The sequence below is a fragment of the Pristiophorus japonicus genome, chromosome 22 (genome assembly GCF_044704955.1).
Source record: "Pristiophorus japonicus isolate sPriJap1 chromosome 22, sPriJap1.hap1, whole genome shotgun sequence".
Lineage (NCBI taxonomy): Eukaryota > Metazoa > Chordata > Chondrichthyes > Pristiophoridae > Pristiophorus > Pristiophorus japonicus.
Genome location: NC_091998.1, coordinates 25921227 through 25944132, shown reverse-complemented (window position 1 = coordinate 25944132; position 22906 = coordinate 25921227). Strand labels below are relative to the sequence as shown.

Below are 22906 nucleotides of genomic sequence, written 5' to 3'. Positions count from 1 at the left end.
AGTGCAGCCTTCGGCCGCCTGAGGAAAAGAGTGTTTGAAGATCAGTCCCTAAAAACTGTCACCAAGCTCATGGTCTACAGGGCTGTAGTAATACCCGCGCCCCCTGTATGGCTCAGAGACGTGGACCATGTTCAGTAGACACCTCAAGTCACTGGAGAAATACCACCAGCGATGTCTCTGCAAGATCCTGCAAATCCCCTGGGAGGACAGACGCACAAACATTAGCGTCCTCATCCAGGCCAACATCCCCAGCACTGAAGCACTGATCACACTTGATCAGCTCCACTGGGCAGGCCACATAGTTCGCATGCCAGACACGAGACTCCCAAAGCAAGCGCTCTACTCGGAACTCGTCCACAGCAAACGAGCCAAAAGCAGGCAGAGGAAACGGTACAAGGACACCCTCAAAGCCTCCCTGATAAAGTGCGACATCCCCACTGACACCTGGGAGTCCCTGGCCAAAGACCACCCTAAGTGGAGGAAGTGCATTCGGAAGGGCGCTGACCTCCTCGGGTATCGTCGCCGAGAGCATGCAGAAATCAAGCGCAGGCAGCGGCAGAAGCGTCCGGCAAACCAGACTCCCTGCCCACCCTTTCCCTCAACGATTATCTGTCCCACCTGTGACAGAGACTGTGGTTCTCGTATTGGACTGTACAGCCACCGAAGAACTCATGCTAAGATTGGAAGCAAGTCTTCCTCGATTCTGAGGGACGGCCTATGATGATGAGGCTGATCTGATCATGGACTCAGCTCCACTTCCCCGCCCGCTCCCCATAACCCCTTATCCCCTTATCGTTTAAGAAACTATCTATTTCTGTCTTAAATTTATTCAATATCCCAGCTTCCACAGCTCTCCTAGGCAGCGAATTCCAGATTTACAAACTTTTGAGAGAAGAAATTTCTCCTCATCTCTGTTTTAAATGGGCGGCCCCTTATTCTAAGATCGTGCCCTCTAGTTCTAGCCTCTCTGTATCCACCTTGCCAAGCCCCCTAATAATCTTATACGTTTCGATAAGATCACCTCTCATTCTTCAAAATTCCAATGAGCAGGGGCCCAACCTACTCAACCTTTCTTCATAAGTCAACCCCCTCATCCCCGGAATCAACCTAGTGAACCTTCTCTGAACTGCCTCCAAAGCAAGTATATCTTTTCGTAAATATGGAAACCAAAACTGTACGCAGTATTCCAGGTGTGGCCTCACCAATACCTTATATAGCTGTAGTAAGACTTCTCTGCTTTTATACTCCATCCCCTTTGCAATAAAGGCTAAGATACCATTGTCCTTCCTGATCACTTGCTGTACCTGCATATTATCCTTTTGTGTTTCATGCACAAGTACCCATAGGTCCCGCTGTACTGCGGCACCTTGCAATCTTTCTCCATTTAAATACTAACTTGCTCTTTGATTTTTTCTGCCAAGGTGCATGACCTCACACTTTCCAACATTATATTCCATCTGCCAAATTTTTGCCCACTCACTTAGCCTGTCTATGTCCTTTTGCAGATTTTTTGTGTCCTCCTCACACATTGCTCTTCCTCCCATCTTTGTATCGTCAGCAAACTTGGCTACGTTACACTCAGTCCCTTCTTCCAAGTCGTTAATATAGATTGTAAATAGTTGGGGTCCCAGCACTTATCTTTGCGGCACCCCACTAGTTACTGGTTTCCAACCAGAGAATGAACCATTTATCCCGACTCTCTGTTCTCTGTTCGTTAGCCAATCCTCTATCCATGCTAATATATTACCCCCAACCCCATGAACTTTTATCTTGTGCAGTAATCTTTTATGTGGCACCTTGTCAAATGCCTTCTGGAAGTCCAACTACACCACATCCACTGGTTCCCCTTTATCCACCCTGTCCGTTACATCCTCAAAGAACTCCAGCAAATTTGTCAAACATGAATCTTTAATTCCTGGAGACTCCAGGACAATCTTGGAGAGTTGGCAACTCTAACTCCCCCGGAAGCAGCACTTGGAGTTCTGTGGTACTGAGAGTCTAGGAGGAATAAACTCAAAATGGTTTGCAGATGCTGTGCTGTTGTGCATTGCTGACTTGTACTAACACTTGTGTTGCTTTCCAGTATCCTTTGGCCTTTTCGCTTAACTTCAGCAGATGGATGTGCAGGCACCCCTGGATGTACAGACTCTTGGCTGGTATGAACATGTCCGAGCTTACAGCCCCTTGCGACTTGGTAACAAAAGGCATCAGAGTGTTGGTAAGTTTAAAGCTGAACATAATTAGTGTGTTCATATTTGGAGATTGTCCATGTTGTTGATAGCTTTTATTTTGTGCACTTTTTTCTTATGTAACATTCATACCTTCATGCCTTTATCTGTCCAGACCCTAAGTTCTGGAATTCCCTCCCTAAACCTCTCTGCCTCTCCTTCAAGACGCTCATTAAAACCTACCTCTTTGACCAAGCTTTTGGTCACCTGTCCTAATATCTCCTTATGCGGCTCAGTGTTTGATAATGCCTTGGGACGTTTCATTAGGTTAAAGGCTCTATATAAATGCAATTTGTTGTTGGTGTTGACTATAAATAGTTAAGCAATATGCTGCCGGAGGGAGCCCTGATTGCTATTAAAGGGGTATCATCGCCAGAAGTTTCTACGGCGTTTATTGGCTGGGGTATCTCTCGTCAGCCCCTCTTCAATCAATCTTCAATACCTTTCCCACATCGCTGTCCTTCACATCTCCGTCGAGACAGCAAGTGTCATCAGGCTTTTAGACTGTGGGAGACATCTAAAGCAACATATCCTCCCTCAACATTCACACGCACACTGTCCAGCACTGGTCACTGGATAGCGAGTAGGAGCCCGTGCTGGTTTGTTTCCCCCCCACTCTCCTTAGCCTAAGGGTACTTGGGTCAATTGTGGTGCTTCCACTCCTGCCCGCTCTGAGATCGGCCAACTCAGCAGATACTGGGGATTGGGCCTGGGGCCCGGGGCTGTACATCTCAGTTCCATATTGGCCAGTGTACCTACCACTGAGACTGAGGAAGTTAGTTTCTAGTCTGTGAGCCAGAAATTCCTGATATCACCAAAATGGCTGGTTGGCAACATCTGCTTTGGCAATGCTCGACGAGTACACCACAACCATGTCAAACGATTTAGCAGCACAGCCTTACTATAGCTCAATAATCTTCTGAGAGACAGACCCTGCTGTGTTGAATAATGTCCTCATTATTGGTGCAAGTTAGACAGCTTTAAATGGCTGCCTTTGTCGGTTAAGCACAAAATGGAGATCAAAGACGGGATCCTCCGTATCTGTGACTCAGTACCACAATAGGCGGCAAACTTACCAACTGAGCCTTTGTGTGGGAAGCTTTGAAAAATGTCTCTATGGGCAGAAGAAGTGGTCAGTGATTTGAATGTTGATTTGGGAGAGGAAATAACTTTGTAATCCAGCGCATTATTTCAGTTTGTATGCAATTCATCCAAGATCAGTATATCATCACAGCTCAATGTGCAAAAACTGTAATTAATGCTCAAGTATGGAAAATGATTTTAAATTCTCTCATCTTTGGTAAGCCCAGGCCTCATCCAGCAGTTCCGTGGGCATCAAAGATCCCTCGAGAAAACAGAGCAGGAGGTTTGCCCGGTGCCCTGGCCAAAGCTTCTCCCTCAACCAACACCCGAGGTCGTTGAGGGTCAAGCACATAGTGTGGGACTGGAGTCACGTGTAGGCCCGACACCAGCCGGGGCAGCGGGTTACCAGCCCTGACTGGTGTTTTCGTGACAATCCAGTAGTTTTCGTGGTCCTTTTCCCGGTGCTAGCTCACAAATAACCAGATTTATTGAATTCTGTTATCTCAATTTGTTATGGTAGGATTTTAACTCAGACTCTCTGGGTTACCAGTTAAGTGCCAGAACCAGTAGTCTCCCACATCCCATAACAAAAATCAAAATGACTCACTGGATATGAAACGCTTTGTGATGTTTCTGAGTGATGTACTAAAGCACTATGTCTTTTTGTTGAACACAGTGAACATGCTATTAGCTGCACTCTAATTATCGGCCTTCTCCATTATCTGCCTGAATATTTGCGGGAGAGGCTGTCTTAGTATACAATGGCTAATATTACTTTGGTACTAGTCTTCATTCCTTTCATTAGGATATTACTGTACGTTACATGCAGCACTAAATTATAGGGATTATCCCTTATCTGTCAATTTTCCATTATTCACTGTGTGTTCGTGCATGTGTGCATGCATGCACGGGTGTTCGTGTGCACGTGCGTGTTTGTGTGTATACGTATGTGCCTCGGATTAAAGTTGGTGAGGATCACGGTTTGCGCCGCGAATCCTCGTGCAACAATTTTTACCGCTGCGCAAATTAAAGGTTGAATTTACGGCCTGATAGCGAAGCGAAACGGTAATTTTGGTGAAAAAATACTGTTTTCACTGAGAACCGAATTTGTAGCCCATAGTGTTTGAAAAATCGGCACTGTGCTTATGTTTTTCTGATTGGCACAGCTCGTAGATGAGACTCCACAGTGCAGACTCAGAACTTAATGCCAAATATGTTGACTTATTCTTCCTGGAGGTTCAGTAACCCCATAGCTGTGTTCAGAGCATCCAGTTTGCTTCAGGAGGTTTTGGCCTTGGCCCTTACAACTGTGGTGGATGAGTTTGTTCATCTTGGCACACTTTGCTCCTGAGGCTCGTGGTGAGTGCTGTTCCTACCAAAGACTGTCCTTACTCAACCCCATCAACCTTGAGTTCTTTGACATTTCATTATAACTATTTAAATAGTGTTCTGTTTTTTTTTACAATGGTGCTCTCCTTTCTGAAATGGACAAGTGAGGGGAGCAGGGAGACAGAAACCAGTGAAAGGTTGTTTGTTAGTTGTCCAATGGAAGGAGAGTGTTGCCATTCGAGGGTGGGCACGGAGCAAGGAAGAACATCCTCAAGAATGCCCCCAAAGGCTTCACAAGCAATAGATTACTTTTGAAATCACTGTTGTTATGTAGGAACATGCAGGGTATGCTTGAAACCTGCACAGAATATATAACCATTTCGTCTGATAGGTGATCCCTTGGTCACCTCCAGTCTCCCAACACTCTCATTGCAACCTTTCCTATTTTCCTCTATTTTATTAATACCAACATGTCCATTGATCCTCTAAACCAGCTTCAAACATGCCATCTGACACATTCTCCCTCTTCCCTTTGCATCCTAAGGGTGCAATTATATGTTTCCTCTGAGTTTAACTTGGGAGGAAACTGTCATACTCCTTTTCTCTTAGTCTTCTCTTCCTACTACAGGTTAGGATGGGAGGAGGCTTGCATGGAGCATACACGTCGGCATAGATCAATTGGGCTGGTTTCTGTACTGTAATTTCGATATAATCTACAGAAAACCTAAACTTGTCATCACCTAATCACTACATAGCATATTTCTTCTTCTTTCCAAACATTAGTGGTATCCTGTACTATGGCCCTTAACATCTTTGCTTTGGTTTCTGCACCATAAAAACCCACAATGCTGGCTGTGGAGAATGAGTGTTGAACAGCAGATCTTGGAATATTCCAGTTTTTAAAAAAATTTAAATGTTCTCTGGCCTTCATACCTTGACAATCTTCCAACAGGCATGTTCTAAAATAGGAAACCACAGTTTTCTCCTGGCTGGGAATCAGATTTCAGAATCTGGGAACAAAAGAGTCTTCTCTGTCCAGAATAGGTTCCTAATCAGGAGCATAGCTTTGTGAGCTTGCTCTGTAGGGCTAGAGGTTCAGTTTCTGGCAGAGATTGTGATTGTTTAGGAAATAGTTAATGACAAGGGGCGGGAACAAAACCTATCATGCTCTTCTCTCTGACTGCGAGAAAGTATGGAGGGGGAGGCCCCCGATGGTTCAGCTGGTAATTTTATTGCCGAATGGAGAACTGAGCCATACTGACTAGGATGGCAAGACCGCGATTTTAAATGATCATCCTTGTGTTCAACTCCCTTTGTGAACTCGCCCCTCCCCATCTCTCTAACCTCTTCCAGCCCTACAACCCTCCAAGATCTCTGCACCACTCTAATTCTGGCCTCTTGCGCATCCCTGATTTCTATCGCTCCATCACTGGTGGCCGTGACTTCAGGTACCTAGGCCCTAAGCTCTAGAATTCCCGTTCTAAACCTCTCTGACACACTCTCCTTTAAGTCGTTCCTTAAACCCTACTTTTTTGACAAGATTTTTGGCCATTTGTCGTTCGGTGTCAAAGTTTGCTTGATGATGATCCTGTGAAGCACCTTGGGACGTTTTACAATGTTAAAGGCAAGTTGTTGATAGCCTGGGGTATGATCCCTGATCTCTGCTAATGGGGCATGCTACAAGTAGTCTCACTACTTCTCGGTTAGCCACAGTGTTCACTTGTGTTCTGTTGATGCTAGTTAGAAAGTGCAGGTGTATGGGAGTCAGGTTAAGACAGGATTGATCTCAACTGTGATCCTCTCACATGGTCACTAGCTCAACCACACTCACTGCATGGACTTGCACATGAAGAATAGTCATTTGGGAAAGGTACCTGTTGCTTGCACCTTCAGCAATGGAGGAGGGGGAAAAGAAGTATGAGAGCTAGTTCCCCAAATAGCTTGGTTGCACAGACCAAGAAGTTCTCTGGTTTGAATCTTTGGTTCATGTTCTGTTGGTGGCTCATGGTCAAGGTTACAATGGGAGTGCTGCTGTTAGTCTCAACAGCCCTAGATCATGGAGGGGAAAATCTTCTGAAGTTCCCCTCCAGTTCATCCATAACATTTGTCTGTGAAAACCCATCTCTGTTGAATGTTGAAGCTCAATGTATTGATTGAAGAGTGGCCACTTGGGGTGGTCATGGAGGGTGACTTCCATGGAATGGTGAAAGGGGTGAAGATGGCTTTCCATCCATGACTGAGCGTCATGCACCATGAAGGCAGCTAGCAATTTATCCATCATCTCGTCATAGGCAACTAGGCTCATACCGCAGTGCCTGGTCTCCAGTCGTCTTGGACCCCCTTGCCACTGGACCAAGACCTTGCTCAGCTAAGCCCGTGTGGTTGCCGGTGTGCAACGGCCACCCCACATTAAAAGAACTCAGGCACAGGCATCTTCCACTCCTTTAGCATGAAGTTCTGGACCTGGAACGTCAGGACCCTCATGGACAACCCCAACAGTGACAGGCCGGAATGTCGCACCGCCATACTTGCCCAGGAACTTAGATGCATTGATATCGACATCGCCGCCCTAAGCAAGACCCGGCGGGCAGGGGAAGGCCAGCTCAAGGAACAAGGTGGAGGTTACACCTTCTTCTGGAAAGGGAAACCAGAGGAAGAACGCCGCCTCCACGGAGTCGGTTTTGCCATCAAAAATGAGCTGGTCAACCGCCTCAAAGACTTCCCCTGCGGGGTTAATGAATTCTCTATATGTTTAGTTCAGTAATGTCTGAGCAAGCATTTCTATTAATACTATATTTTCTTACATTTCTCTATTATGGTGCATTATCTGTATCATTGCCCATGGACAGTTGATTTAAATAAGTTTGTTTTATACTCGAGATGATGATGGAGTTGGAGGAGAAACTTCAGAAACTCAGTTCACAGAGCTACCTAGTGGCCAAAGACTGCAACTACTCTGTGATGGTTGGTACAGCAGAATTGAATAGCAGTTTACAATGGGAAATGTTGGCAGAAAAGTTGGTAACAGCAGGAATGAATGTTTGTGTACAAGCAGTGATCATCCTATGCAAGATTTTTAAAGTCGATATAGATTTAATATCTAAACTGCCACATAAACTTAACCTTGAATACTTCTCTCATAGTTGGAAAGGCTCTTCAAAAACATTTTTCACGTCTGAAAAAGATACAGGAAATTGTCCTCTGATATATGATCCCTCTCTCACCTTTAACTTCCAACCTCTCGTTCTGATGTAATTTAATTTTTAAATTGATGCTCTGGTCAATACGAAGGCATTGATCTATGTGCTCCGTCTAATCCTGACCATGTTGAAATTAAGACTCATTGCCATTTCCTGCTTCAACTAATCTTTCCATTAATTCCTTAAACTCCTCCTACCTTTCCGTCCACCTCCAATCTTCACTTTTAAACCTGACGTATGCTGTCCTCTATCTATTACTAACTGAGTTGTCTTGCCTTGTCTTGTATTCCTTTTGGTGTTCGTGGTGCCCTGCAGTACCCAGTCTAGCCTAGGGGTTTTCAGTAAATTCTCCTTTCAGAATTAATGTTATCAACAAGTAAAATCTTGCCAAAAATTGAAACTCCTCCTTTGTGTGCAGATAACCTTATAAGCCCATTCTCCCAGCTCATTAAGTTGACTTCTCTGCTTGATCCAAAACATACATTCTGAATATTCCAAGATCTTCCTGCCATTATTCCAGTTTTTATTTTCTTAGCACCATGGTGTGAGGATTAATAATCTCTCAATGGTGAGAATACACACAGTATCGTGTAAATCCTCATTATACAGTATATATCTTCATTATATAATGTAAATCACCATACAGTGTATGTGCATTTCCAGCGTATAATATATGTTTTACTGTAAAATGAATCCGTTCTTACAGGATCAATCTGGACTGTGTTGAGTTAGCTAATCTCAAGTGGGGCAGTGTTAGGGGAACTACAATTGCCTACAGTGACCCTGACTTAGAGAAGGTAAAATTGACCAAGGTCCCTGCTCTCTATCTCTAAATAAAGACTTGTATTTCTGTTTTGCCTTTCACAACCTCAGGACATCCCAAGGCGCTATATAAAGAAAGAAGACTTGCATTTCTATAGCGCCTTTCATTATCTGCAGATGTCTCAAAGCGCTTTGCAGCCAATGAAGTACTTTTTGAAGTGTAGTCACTGTTGTAATGTAGGAATATATTGTATATATTAGATATAATCTATAGTGACAACTAATGCTACTGCACACATGTGGAAATTGAGGAAGGACTGTACAGACCTCAGCTGTGATGTTCCACAGCTGGACAGCCTGCCCAGCACTTGGTGTTAAAGCTCACCCATGGATAATGGATGAGGTGTTTTAGTTTGGGCTTTCTTCCAAAACTTTTAATCTTTTGTTCGCAGCAAAAGAGGCGGTTTCTATAAGCGGTTTCCTATGAACCTAGGCCCCTGCCCTAATCGTGCTGTGTCTGAGATGGCAGACCAGGATTAACAGAGACTTTATTTTTGTTACATTGACCGCTGGAAATCTAGTGGCATACCAACCACATTCTCCTCTCTTCCTCTGAAAGGTGATAAACACCACATCGACCGACCAGATTGAATAGGTTAATAATAATAGTCAGTTTTATTTACTAATAGAATAATATGCAGTTACAGCAAAAAATGAGTTGCTTAAAGGGCAGTACTTGAAGAAAGAAGAACTTGCATGCATATAGCGCCTCTCTCAACCTCAGGACATTCCAAAGCGCTTCAGTCAATGAAGTACTTTGGAAGTGTAGTCACTGTTATGTAGGAAACAGTAGTTCCATTACATATTTGATGAGTGATAGGACTCTTTGATGAACCAGTCATTTGTTGTCTGTCACAAAGCTAATGAAGATGCTGTGAATGACCAATCCATGAAGTTCAGATTTTTCGATAGAACTGAAGATATTGAACAAAGTCTGCCAGCATACTACACCAACAACTTGTATTTATATAGAAAATAGGTGCAGGAGTAGGTCATTCGGCCCTTCGAGCCTGCACCACCATTCAATAAGATCATGGCTGATCATTCACCTCAGTACGCCTTTCCTGCTTTCTCTCCATATCCCTCAATCCCTTTAGCCGTAACGGCCATATCTAACTCCCTCTTGAATATATCCAATGAACTGGCATCAACAACTCTCTGCGGCAGGGAATTCCACAGGTCAACAACACTCTGAGTGAAGAAGTTTCTCCTCATCTCAGTCCTAAATGGCCTACTCCTTATCCTAACATTGTGTCCCCTAGTTCTGGGCTTCCCCAACATCAGGAACATTCTTCCCGCATCTAACCTGTCCCGTCCCATCAGAATCTTATACGTTTCTATTAGATCCCCTCTCATCCTTCTAAACTCCAGTGTATAAAGGCCCAGTTGATCCAGCCTCTCCATTTACGTTAGTCCAGCCATCCCTGGAATCAGTCTGGTGAACCTTCGCTGCACTCCCTCAATAGCAAGAACGTCCTTCCTCAGATTAGGAGACCAAAACTGAACACAATATTCCAGGTGAGGCCTCACCAAGGCCCTGGACAATTGCAGTAAGACCTCCTTGCTCCTATACTCAAATCCCCTAGCTATGAAGGCCAACATGCCATTTGCCTTCTTCACCCGCCTGCTGTACCTGCATGCCAACTTCCAATGACTGATGAACCATGACACCCAGGTCTCATTGCACCTCCCCTTTTCCTAATCTGCCACCATTCAGATAATCTGCCTTCGTGTTATTGCCTCCAAAGTGGATAACCTCACACTTATCCACATTATACTGCATCTGCCATGCATTTGCCTACTCACCTAACCTGTCCAAATCACCCTGCAGCCTCTTAGCATCCTCCTCACAGTTCACACCACCACCATCTGCAAACTTGGAGATATTACATTCAATTCCTTCATCCAAATCATTAATGTACATTGTAAAGAGCTAGGGTCCCAGCACTAAGCCCCGCGGCACTCCACTAGTCACTGTCTCCCATTCCGAAAAGGACCCGTTTATCCCGACTCTCTGCTTCCCGTCTGCCAACCAGTTCTCTATCCACGCCAGTACATTACCCCAATACAATGTGCTTTGATTTTGCACACCAATCTCTTATGTGGGACCTTCTCAAAGGCCTTTGAAAGTCCAAATACATCACATCCACTGGTTCTCTCTTGTCCACTCTACTAGTTACATCCTCAAAAAATTCCAGAAGATTTGTCAAGCATGATTTCCCCTTCATAAATCCATGCTGACTTGGACCGATCCTGTCACTGCTTTCCAAATGCGCTGCTATTTCATCCTTAATAATTGATTCCAACATTTTCCCCACTACTGATGTCAGGCTAACCAGTCTATAATCACCCATTTTCTCTCTCCCTCCTTTTTTAAAAAGTGGTGTTACATTAGTTACCCTCCAGTCCATAGGAACTGATCCCAAGTTGATAGACTGTTGGAAAATGATCACCAATGCATCCACTATTTCTAGGGCCACTTCCTTAAGTACTCTGGGATGCAGACAATCAGTCCCCGGGGATTTATCGGCCTTCAATCCCATCAATTTCCCTAACACAATTTCCCGCCTAATAAGTTCCTCCTTCTCTCTAGACCCTCGGTCCCCTTGTACATCCGGAAGGTTATTTGTGTCTTCCTTCGTGAAGACAGAACTAAAGTATTTGTTCAATTGGTCTGCCATTTCTTTGTTCCCCATTATAAATTCACCTGAGTCCGATTGCAAGGGACCTATGTTTGTCTTCACTAATCTTTTTCTCTTCACATATCTATAGAAGCTTTTTCAGTCAGTTTTTATGTGCCCGGCAAGCTTCCTCTCGTACTCTATTTTCCCCCTCCTAATCAAACCATTTGTCCTCCTCTGCTGAATTCTAAATTTCTCCCAGTCCTCAGGTTTGCTGCTTTTTTGGGCCAATTTATATGCCTCTTCCTTGGATCTAACACTATCCTTAATTTCCCTTGTTAGCCACGGTTGAGCCACCTTCCCTGTTTTATTTTTACTCCAGACAGGGATGTACAATTGTTGAAGTTCATCCATGTGATCTATAAATGTTTGCCATTGCCTATCCACCGTCAACCCTTTAAGTATCCTTTGCCAGTCTATTCCAGCCAATTCACGCCTCATGCCGTCAAAGTTAGCTTTCCTTAAGTTCAGGACCCTAGTTTCTGAATTAACTGTGTCCCTCTCCATCTTAATAAAGAATTCTACCATATTATGGTCACTCTTCCCCAAGGGGCTTTGCACAACAAGATTGCTAATTAGTTCCTTCTCATTACACATCACCCAGTCTAGGATGGCCAGCTCTCTAGTTGGTTCCTCAATATATTGGTCAAGAAAACCATCCCTAATACACTCCAGGAAATCTTCCTCCACCGCATTGCTACCAGTTTGGTTAGCCCAATCTATATGTAAATTAAAGTTGCCCATGATAACTGCTGTATCTTTATTGCACACATCCCTTATTTCTTGTTTGATGCTGTCCCCAATCTCACTACTATTGTTTGGTGGTCTGTACACAACTCCCACCAGCGTTTTCTGCTCTTTGGTATATAGCGCATTTAACATAGTAAAACATCCAAGGCACTTCACAGGATAGTTATCAGACAGTATTTGACACCGAGCATCATAAGGAGATATTGGGACAGGTGATCAAAAGCTTGGTGAAGGAGGTAGGTTTTAAGGAACATTTTAAAGGAGAAGAGAGAGGTAGAGAGATTTAGGAAGGGAATTCCAGAGTTTACACTTCTACATTGATGAGCAAGTAGATGCACACTGTCTGCGTGCCCAGAAACTGTGATTGTTTGAAGGAAGTACAAATTAATTTTCACATAAACAATGCCTGCATATCGACCAATTTACAGATCAGTAATATGCTCCATGTCTCTCACAATTGGCCTCCCAATTTCCATTTTGAAATTGGGTCAGGAAAGATGGCTTCTATTTTGATGTGGCTTGAAAACTTTGCTTCCTTCAAAGAATTACTAAAGGGAGACTGTGACCCAAGTGGGGGAGTCGATGCATTCGAGAAAGGAGAACTAATTGGGGAGGAAATAAAGAATAAGAACATAAGAAATAGGACAGGAGTAGGCCTGCTCCACCATTCAATAAGATCATGGCTGATCTGATCATAGACTCAGCTCCACTTCCCTGCCCGCTCCCTATAACCCCTTATCCCCTTATCGTTTGAATAAATTTAAGACAGAAATAGACAGTTTCTTTATGTCTCAGCTTCCACAGCTCTCTGAGGCAGCGAATTCCACAGATTTACAACCCTCTGAGAGAAGAAATTTCTCCTCATCTCTGTTTTAAATGGGCGGCCCCTTATTCTAAGTTCATGCCCTCTAGTTCTAGTCTCCCCCATCAGTGGAAACATCCTCTCTGCATCACCTTGTCAAGCCCCCTCAATCTTATACATTTCGATAAGATCACCTCTCATTCTTCTGAATTCCAATGAGTAGAGGCCCAACCTACTCAACCTTTCCTCATAAGTCAACCCCCTCATCCCGGAATCAACCTAGTGAACCTTCTCTGAACTGCCTCCAAAGCAAGTATATACTTTCGTAAATATGGAAACCAAAACTGCACCAATACCTTATATAGCTGTAGCAAGACTTCTCTGCTTTTATACTCCATCCCCTTTACAATAAAGGCCAGGATACCATTGGCCTTCCTGATCACTTGCTGTACCTGCATACTAACCTTTTGTGTTTCATACACAAGTACCCCCAGGTCCCGCTTTTCAATCTTTCTCCATTTAAATAATAACTTGCTCTTTGATTTTTTTTCTGCCAAAGTGCATGACTTCACACTTTCCAACATTATACTCCATCTGCCAAATTCTTGTTCATCTACATAGCCTGTCTTTGTCGTCTTGCAAATGGTTTGTGTCCTCCTCGCACATTGCATTTCCTCCCATCTTTGTATCGTCAGCAAACTTGGCTACGTTACACTCAGTCCCTTCTGTTGCTCTGAGCTGAATCACCAACTGATCTGACAGGAACATTGCCAGTTGTATGGATACTGGCTGATTCGTATAGAGAGGCCATCCTGGGGCAGGCCTCGAATGGGCCAGCAGTGGGCTGGAATCTTTCTGTGGGCCCAGAACAGGCTTACCTGCTTCTCCAAGGCCCACAAAGGTTAAAAACTGAAAGCTTCTTGGGTCTTTTATTACATTGGATTGGAGAGAATTATCCAGGTGTGGGAACGGGAAGATCAGTCTCTGTTAGGATAGGAAGACTAGGAGGGTTGGGAATGGTGAGGCCAGTGTTAGGAGGGGAAGATCAGACTGGTTTTGGAGGAGAAAGGCCAGTGTTTCCACAAATGACCATTAACCAGCAAGCTCCGCTGGTTGTCTGAATGTTGGATGAGGAGAGAATTGAGGATAACTGTGATGCCCCCCACAGTCCAATAACCCCATTCTCAAAGCTAACACATGAAGATACCTGAGGGCACCAGGTGTGGTGCATACTCCACTTTTAGGAGCAATGGAGAGTGGAGAAATTAACAAGGATAAAAAACTGTCTATTGTGAATATAATTATTGGATTAGTAACTCCCATTTTTGTTTAATAGGTTGCCGATGATGCTCAGGATGTGCTCAGCACAGTGAGAGAAATAAAAGTGGCCAATTTCAGACGGGTTCCAAAGATGCCAATCTATGGCATGGCGCAGCCCAGTTCCGAGGTAGCTGAACATATTCTTGTGGTATCTTACTGTAACGTGGTAGAGAGTATTGCAACACAATCAGTCTTTCCTTCCTCCTACAGACCGATAAAACCCAACCCTGGCATCACTTTCTTTTGATACAAAAGCAAAATACTGCAGATGCTGGAAATCTGAAATAAAAACAGAAAATGCTGGAAATACTCAGCAGGTCAGGCAGCGTCTGTGGAAAGAGAAACAAAGTTAACGTTTCAGGTCGATGACCTTTTGTCAGAGCTGGAAAACGGTGGGAGAAGTCACCGGTGTTAAACAAGGGAGGAGGGGAGGAAGGAACAAAGGGGAAGGTCTGTGATCGGATGGAAGGCAAGAGAGATTAAATGACAAAAGGTATGATAGTACAAAGCAAAGGGAGATGGTAATGGGACAAGTAACATTTGTCATTTAATCTCTCATCCTATCTCAGACCTTCCCTTTTATTCTTTCCTCCCCTCCTCCCTTTCCCTACACTTGCTTAAAACCTGTCAGATCTCTAACATTTGCCAGGTCTGACGAAAGCTCACCGACCTGAAACACTAACTCTGTTTCTCTCTCCACAGATGCTGCCTGACCTGCTGCGTATTTCCAGCATTTTCTGTTTTTATATCACTTTACCTTGGTTCCTTGATTTACTTTCTCTTTGGTTATCTCTTCTCTTCTACTCACTTCTCGTTCCCTCTTCATTTCTCTTTCCCTCTTCTCTTCTACCCTACTCCCTTCTCCTCTGTTTTTTTTTACCCTTGGTGATGCTTTGCCTTGTGGATCTTCATTCAGGTTTCATAACAAATAAGTTGTCTATTACCTAATGCACAGTAGAATTGCTCATTGTAATTCCCAGGCAATGATCCCACGCAGATCTATAAATAATCCCCAGTGGTCCAGTGAAGTTAGGGGAATTGTTTTTATGATGGAGAGTGTTGGGACATGGAGTGCCCTAGCAGAAAGTGGGGAAAGCAGAATCAGCATTAGCTTTTAAACAGGAAGTGGCGACGTGTTTGAATATGCAAAGATTAAAAGGATATAGGGAAAGGGCAGGGGGATGAGATTAAGCAGATAGACTTTTCAGAGAGCTGGTACAATTGTAAGTATTTTTGGCTCAGGCTCACTGTTTCGATTAGTGGTGCAGTGTGGTGGATATCTGTCCAAAACCAAACCTGGCGGAACATAGCAACACACTTCAAATGACCAATAGTGTTTGGTCTGTCAGCCAGCTGTTCTTGGCCTATAAACACGGGGCTGATGTAAAATCAATCCTTTCTTAAGTAGTATTTAATGTGGACAAAAGAATGAATAAGTATTCCAAAGTGGCTCTGACATTTTGTAAAGGGATCTCGCAAGATAAAAAAAGTCCACGTTACAATCTGGAAACAAGTCAGAAGCACCGGTGTGAAAATGGCAGCCATATTGTGGAAATATCCAACCTGATGTCCTGGGAGCCACATTCTGGCCCTGACCTCTGCCAGTCCAACCCTCAAAACCAGGACCACTTGTGTCCTATTTAAGCTTTTATTTCTCATTTGCTGCTTTGTCTTATTTGAAATTCATGGGCCCAAAGGTTTGAAAAGGGACCTTTTTAGAGCTGTTGCCTTATTGGTGGTTAGATCCCAAGTCAGAACACTTGTTGCTAGCTCAAGTTGGTGATGCCAAGTTAAGGGGAGCATGGATTTACACCTTGATTGTGGCCCCTGAGACTATGCATCAATGCCACCAACGCTTGAACACTGCCGCCAGATTGGGTACCTCCAATCTGGCCTGTGGTGAGGGTTTCTTTGCTATTTTGCAAGACTGTTTTACAGAGTGTGAAGCCACTTGAGACGAGACCCAACGTAGCGTCATGTTAAGCTCACAGTTCAGCGGCTCCTCTTTGACAGGCATGTGGCTCAGTCCTGACGTACTTGACTGACGAGAAGAGGAAATACACCAACATTCTGTGGGTGACCTTGCGAGAGGAGGTGGTGCTGGATGGGAATGGCAAGGTGTACACCCCCCGGGAAGCAGCCTGTTTAGAGCAGCCCATCAGTGTACCCACCGATTCACCAGAGCAACTGGAGGTGAGTAACCGTAGCGATGTTCACTAGAAATTACTGTCAATGATATTATCGTACAAAAGTAAATGTGCTGGTATCAAGTTCCTCTCTCCATTATTTAAACAGAGGAACTAAGGAGTATTGCCTCCATTAACATAGAGGGCAGAGGAATTGATTTAAAAATTGAAAAAAACTTGCATTATACAGCACCTTTCAGAACCTCAGGACGTCCAAAAAGCACTTTACAGCCAATGAAGTACTTTTGAAGTTTAGTCTCTTTTGTAATGTGGGTAAAACAACTGTCAATTTGCATTCAGCAAGCTCCCACAAACAGCAATGCGATAATGACCAGATCATCTCTTTTAATGGTGTTGGCTGCTGAATAAATATTGATCAGAACATCAAGGAGAACTCGCCTGCTCTTCTTTGAATAGTGGCCTGGGATCTTTTACATCCACCTGAGAGGGTGGATGGGTCCTCGGTTAAATTTCTCATCCAAAAGACAGTACCTCCGACAGTGCAGCACTCCCTCAGCACTGCACTGACGTGTCAGCCTGGATTATGTGCTCAAATCTTTGGAGTGGGTCTTGAACCCATGATCTTCTGAACCAGAGGTGAGCGTGCGACCCACTGAGGCACAGCTAACACCAATCCAAGGGATCTGAGCACCTTGAGCATCATCATCACCATAGGCAGTCCCTCGAATCGAGGAAGACTTGCTTCCACTCTAAAAGTCAGTCCTCAGGTGGCTGTACAGTTCAATGTGGGAATTACAGTCTCTGTCACAGGTGGGACAGACAGTGGTTGAAGAAAAGGGTGGGTGGGGAGTCTGGTTTGCTGCACGCTCCTTCCGCTGCCTGCGCTTGATTTCTGCATACTCTCGGCGACGGGACTCGAGGTGCTCAACGCCCTCCCGGATGCTCTTTCTCCACTTAAGGAGGTCGTGGGCCAGGGACTCCCAGGTGTCGCTGGGGATGTTTCACTTTATCAAGGAGGCTTTGAGGGTGTCCTTGAAACGTTTCCTCTGCCCACCTGCGGCTCGCTTGCATTGTAGGAGTTTGGAGTAGAGCACTTGCTTAGGGCATCTCATGTTGGGTATGTGGATGACTTCGTCCGGTCATACCTCGGGGGCCTACTATCAGCAAGGGCAGACATCGATGATGAGTTCCAACACCGTCTCCAGTGTGCCAGCACAGCCTTTGGTCACCTGAGGAAGAGAGTGTTTGAAGACCACCTTAAGCATTTATACGATAACATCACTGGTGGTAATCAGGCTACTGCCATCACCCTACAGTTTAATGTTGGAAATATGTAGTTGAAGTATAGTTCCATTTCTGACAGCTTCCAAGGACAAATCATCTTAATGTTCCAAACCAAGGCTGTGGTATAACGACATTAAATGAGTCGTCGATCTTCTGCGACAGTTCACAGGGCAAGTCAAGACCAAGTGTAGTCTTCGGACGAAATGGGGTTAGAGGTCAGGGATAACTGGACTAGTGTGCGGGTGTAATTTAGTCCCCATTTTAAAGCCATATACACTGTCCTTCATTTTATGTATTATTTATTATTTATAGTTAAATAGCAAAACTTAGGGTAATTTGGGAAGCTGAGAAGTAGAGTTGGTTGGAGCATTGGAGTTTCTCTGCAATACAGGCAGAGGATACAAAATTGAGGAAGTGCAGCGCCACTACTGGAGAGAGGAGTCATTGCAGCGTGACAGGTTCACATACACAATTTCTATAATAATAAATCTGGACATAGGAATTTACGTTGGAAAAGGAGCATGAAATCAATGGGATGAACATCAGACTGGATCCACTCCACTTGGTTACTGCCCAGGCAATGAAGATGAAGAATAGTAGGATCAACGGAGGTCAGATCCAGAGTAGGATCGATGGAGACTGGATCCAGAGTAAGATTAACAGAGGCTATATCTGGAGCAGGATCGACAGAGACCGGATCCAGAGCAGAATCGACTTAGTCGACATGGGGTATAGTCTCAGGATAAGGGGTCGACCATTTAAGACTGAGACGAGGAGAAATTTCTTCACTCAAAGGGTTATGAATCTTTGGAATTCTCTACCCCAGAGGGCTGTGGATGCTGAGTCGTTGAGTATATTCAAGTCTGAGATCGATAAATTTTTGGATTCTAGGGGAATGGAGATCGGGCGGCAAAGTGGAGTTGAGGTCGAAGATCAGCCATGATCTTATTGAATGGCGGAGCAGGCTCGAAGGGCCTTATGGCCTACCCTTCTCTGAATTTTTAAGTTCTTATGACAGACGGGATCCAGAGCAGGATTGAGAGAGGCTAGATCCAGAGTGCGATCAGCAGGTGAACAACCCACCAGTTGGGCTGTGGAAGGTTAAATCCTCTGAGTGAAACCTGATGATGCAGGAAAAAATAATTCTCAGGGTGAGGGGTAAAAAAAGAGGCTGAAATTCAAGATTTCAATGGTTTATTCACACACACATTCTTTTCCCAAGTGCTCTTGACCAGATGCTACCATCTTGTGTAAAATTCATGCTTATAAATTGAATATTTTCATGCTGCAATGCATTCTGGGCAGTTTATTCTCTGTACTGTCGGTGACTTTACACACAATTTTGCCTCTTAAATATGTTTATGTAATGCAGGAAGCGCCTGAGGAGATAAGATATAGCTTGGGTATGAGTCAGCAGGGGATTAGAAGCAAAACTGGGGTGGACCAACTTGTCTCACTTGAATGCTGACTCCTATTGGCCAGCTGAGGAGTTGCATTGGTTGAGGAGAGGCCTGGGGCCTAGTTGGTTTGTGTTGAAGAGGGTGCCTAGCAACAAGTAACAACATCTAAGGGGAAGAAAACAAATAAGAGGAGAGATAAATATTTTAAAGTACATGAAAGCATCAGTAAGTAAATTTGATTATTTGTCTGATTTTAATCATATCCTAGTATATTTTTACCGTAAAAACTCAAATTAGAGTGACAACCATTTAAAATGGACACCCACCAAACATATAAATTTATCGTCGGTCAAAGTAATTCTTTAGCAAAAGAAAAAGAATGTATATTTTATTTGTTTATAAAATACAAAATGAAAGACTTATGAACATATTTCTGGGTTATGTTAATGTATGGCGTGTTTTTATTTTTTGTCAAAAGAAACTAGAGAGTAGCCTTAAAAGTGAGATCCTGGCGTCGCAGAAATTGCTGGAAGTGTGCCTGGACCAGGAGAAGCAGATGAAGCTGTTTAAAAGCTGCCTCACCATGCAGGAGATTTTCAACCAACTCAAGAGCTCCCACCAGGGCCTGCATTATAGACGTGTCCCCATCCTCGACTGCGGCGCTCCACGAGAAAAGGTAAAGGGACACTGAAACTGAGAGAGAACCGCACCAGGCTATGGGAGCCTTTGTAAAGGTATATCCTTGCCCGGTCCTGAGTGGAAAAAGAAAGTGAGTGGATGCACATTCTGAACCTGCTGTTCCCCACACACTGAGTTTTGGACTGCTCTCCCTAGAACATTGACAGTGGCCGCTACAGTTCTTTTGCCAACACTTTTATCTTGTGTTCATGGTGGTCTCCAAGAGCAGGAGAAGTCTCTGAAACCTGCACCTCATGCATGCCGTACAAGGGCTACTGTGCTGTGTCTCTTGGCTTCCAGTTAAAAATTAACTGCTAAATAAATCTGACTGATGGTTTTAGCCTTCACATATTGGTCTGACTGCATGGTGTTTCCATCCTTTTGGGAAAGACAGGAGAATGTGGTAGGCTTTTAACATGATCTCCAGTGGACAATATATCGCCATTATTGTTAGATTGTTAAACTTGGGCTCGCCTAGACACAGCAGGGCTGAAATTGTCCTCCGCCCCAAACGGGATGCACCTACCGTTATTTAAATGTTCTGTCCGCTCCAATGCATGGAGTGGGGTGGACAATCTGGCGAAATTTAGCTGTTTGTTCTTTCTCTTGGAGCGGGGCGGATGTGGGGTCGGGAGTGGTGTGGAAGTTCAGGCAGGTCGGAAATGGCATTGCTCCAAGTTATCAGCGTCGCGCTGATGACGTCACAATGTCCCTCCCCTTCAGTTAAACAGGAGGGCCGCCGTGAAATCTGCAAAGTTTTAAGTTCGGTCTACTGGGCCACCAGGGACGGTTTCGGCTGGGCCAACGGCCTGGCGCCCAAGAGGGGGTGCCTGTTGGCGGCCGGGCTGAACCTGTGGGCATTATTGTCGTTGGACAATAAAAAATAAAAGGGAGTTGCCGGCAGCATGACCTCCCCTTTAAGGGCCGACACGCCGCCCAGCCACAGAAAGCTCCCCGCTGGGGAAAGCAGTCGGTGGCACCGACCGGTGGCAGCGCCACTCCCGCGGGACAATTTGCTGTGGGGATCGGAATGTGGATCACCGCCGGTCGGTAAGGTGGCGGGAAAACGGGCGGGGCGGTCCCGTACACCGCTCCAAAAATAAAGGAGGCAATTTACAAATTGGTGGCCCCCCTCCGCACCGACTGAGTGGTCTTATCGAAAGGGCCAATTTCGGCCCCAGTGTTTGAGATATAGGTTTTGGATCATAGGAGCCTTGCTTTGTTCATGGAAACCATCGTTTTGCTGTGGACACAGTGTAAATATGTTGGTGAGCACTGTTCCACTAACTGCAGCCAGGGCAGCAGGAGTGGAGCACGACAGAGCTTACCCTGGGAGCACATGTCGGAATACTGGCCAGACAATTAACTTTAATAGTGAGGTCACTGGCTGTGGGTGCACAATTCCCTGAAATGCAGTGCTAGTGTATTCCCAGAGCACTGAGGCAAAAAATCTCACCCAATTTGTATGGTTGATGGCAAGTTGCATACAAAGAGGCTGCATGTGTGGTGATTTTTGCGAATACTTCTTCGTTGTGGAATTTTACCACTTTAAGGTGGATCAGTCTGAAATACGGCCATCCTCCCAGAACAGTACACCTGGGGTTGGTCTCCTTGGGGCAGAGAAGGTTGAGAGGAGATTTGATCGAGGTGCTCAAAATCATGAGGGGTCTGGACAGAGTAGATAGAGAGAAACTGTTCCCATTGGCAAAGGGTCGAGAATCAGAGGACACAGATTTAAGGTGATTTATCAAAAGCGACATGAGGGAAAACTTTTTTACGCAGCGAGTGGTTAGGATCTGGAATGCACGGCCTGAAAGGGTGGTGGAGACAATCGTGGCTTTCAAAAGAGAATTGGCTAAGTACCTGAAGGAAACAAATTGCAGGGCTCCGGGGAAATGGCGGGGGAGCGGGACTAGCTGAAGTGCTCTTGCAGAGATCCGACACAGGCTCGACGGGCCGAATGGCCTCCTTCTGTGCTGTGACCATTTTACAATTAGCCAGCAGCTGTCGCAACTGAGAGAAGACCAGCTATGCAGGGACATACAGAGTGCGGCCTTGTAACCAGTTACTGACAGTCCTACACGAGCAGCCTGGGCTAGCTTTACCTTTAGAGCTTTCACCCTGGGTGTTGTGTATCTGTAAAGCATACACTCCCATGTTCCGCCACCAGGGAGCTCATCCCCTGAAATTCCAAGGGATCCCAGCATCCCTTGGGAGCACTGTATATAAGCCGGCCCCTAAGGCCTGTCCCTGGCTTATTAAAGACTGAGGTCACTGTTACTTTAACCTCCCTGTGTGGAGCCTCATCTGTGTTAGGAACACAATAACTGGCGACGAGAATACGAATCCAACGCAAAGATGCAGCAAACTGTGGGCATCCTGGAGAAGTTCTCGGAGGGTGAGGACTGGGAAGCGTATGTCAAATGGCTTGGTAACCAACGAGCTGGACGGAGAAGGAAGCGTTGCAAAAAGGAGAGCAGTCCTCCTCACAGTCTGCTGGGCACCGACCTACAGCCTCATGAAGAATCTTCTGGCTCCGGTGAAACCCACAGATAAGTCATATGAGGAGCTGTGTACACTGTTCGGAAGCATCTTAACCCGAGGGAGAGCAGACTGATGGCGAGGTATCAGTTCTATACGTTTCAGCGATCTGAAGGTCAGGAAGTGGCGAGCTACGTCGCCGAGCTAAGGCGACTTGCAGGATAATGTGAGTTTAATGGCTACCTGGAGCAAATGCTCAGAGACTTTTTTGTACTGGGCATTGGCCCCAAGACCATCCTACGAAAACTTTTGACTGCAGAGACACCGACCCTCAGTAAGGCCATTGCGATAGCACAGGCGTTTATGTCCACCAGTGATAACACCAAACAAATCTTTCAGCACACAATTGCTAGCAATGTTCATAAATTAACTGGAACTGTGTTTGCGAGCAGAAATGTACAGGGCAGAACCCACGAGTCTGCAACTGCCAGCAGGCCTCAGGTGACCCAGATGACTCAGAGTCCCCAACAAAGGATGAATGCAAGGCAATTCACACCTTGTTGGCGTTGTGGAGGCTTCCATTCAGCCTATTCATGCTGCTTCAAAGGGTATGTTTGCAAGAGCTGTGCAACAATGGGGCACCTACAACGAGCTTGCAAACAATCTGCAAGCTCTGCAAAACTTGTTAACCACCACGTGGC

General features: G+C 45.0%; 1 protein-coding gene across 5 annotated transcripts in view; it reads left to right on the top strand.

The window, feature by feature from the left end:
- The window catches only part of pald1a (phosphatase domain containing paladin 1a), a 327452-nt gene that overhangs the window by 131429 nt on the left and 173117 nt on the right, over nt 1-22906 (top strand). For 4 of the 5 annotated variants that reach the window (XM_070865787.1, XM_070865785.1, XM_070865784.1 and 1 more), the window contains 4 exons: nt 2084-2218; nt 14232-14342; nt 16229-16408; nt 19525-19722. In XM_070865787.1, the coding sequence (XP_070721888.1) occupies nt 2084-2218; nt 14232-14342; nt 16229-16408; nt 19525-19722 (624 nt within the window). The remainder of the gene's footprint in view (nt 1-2083; nt 2219-14231; nt 14343-16228; nt 16409-19524; nt 19723-22906) is intronic. The other variant, XM_070865789.1, reaches the window with a different exon arrangement.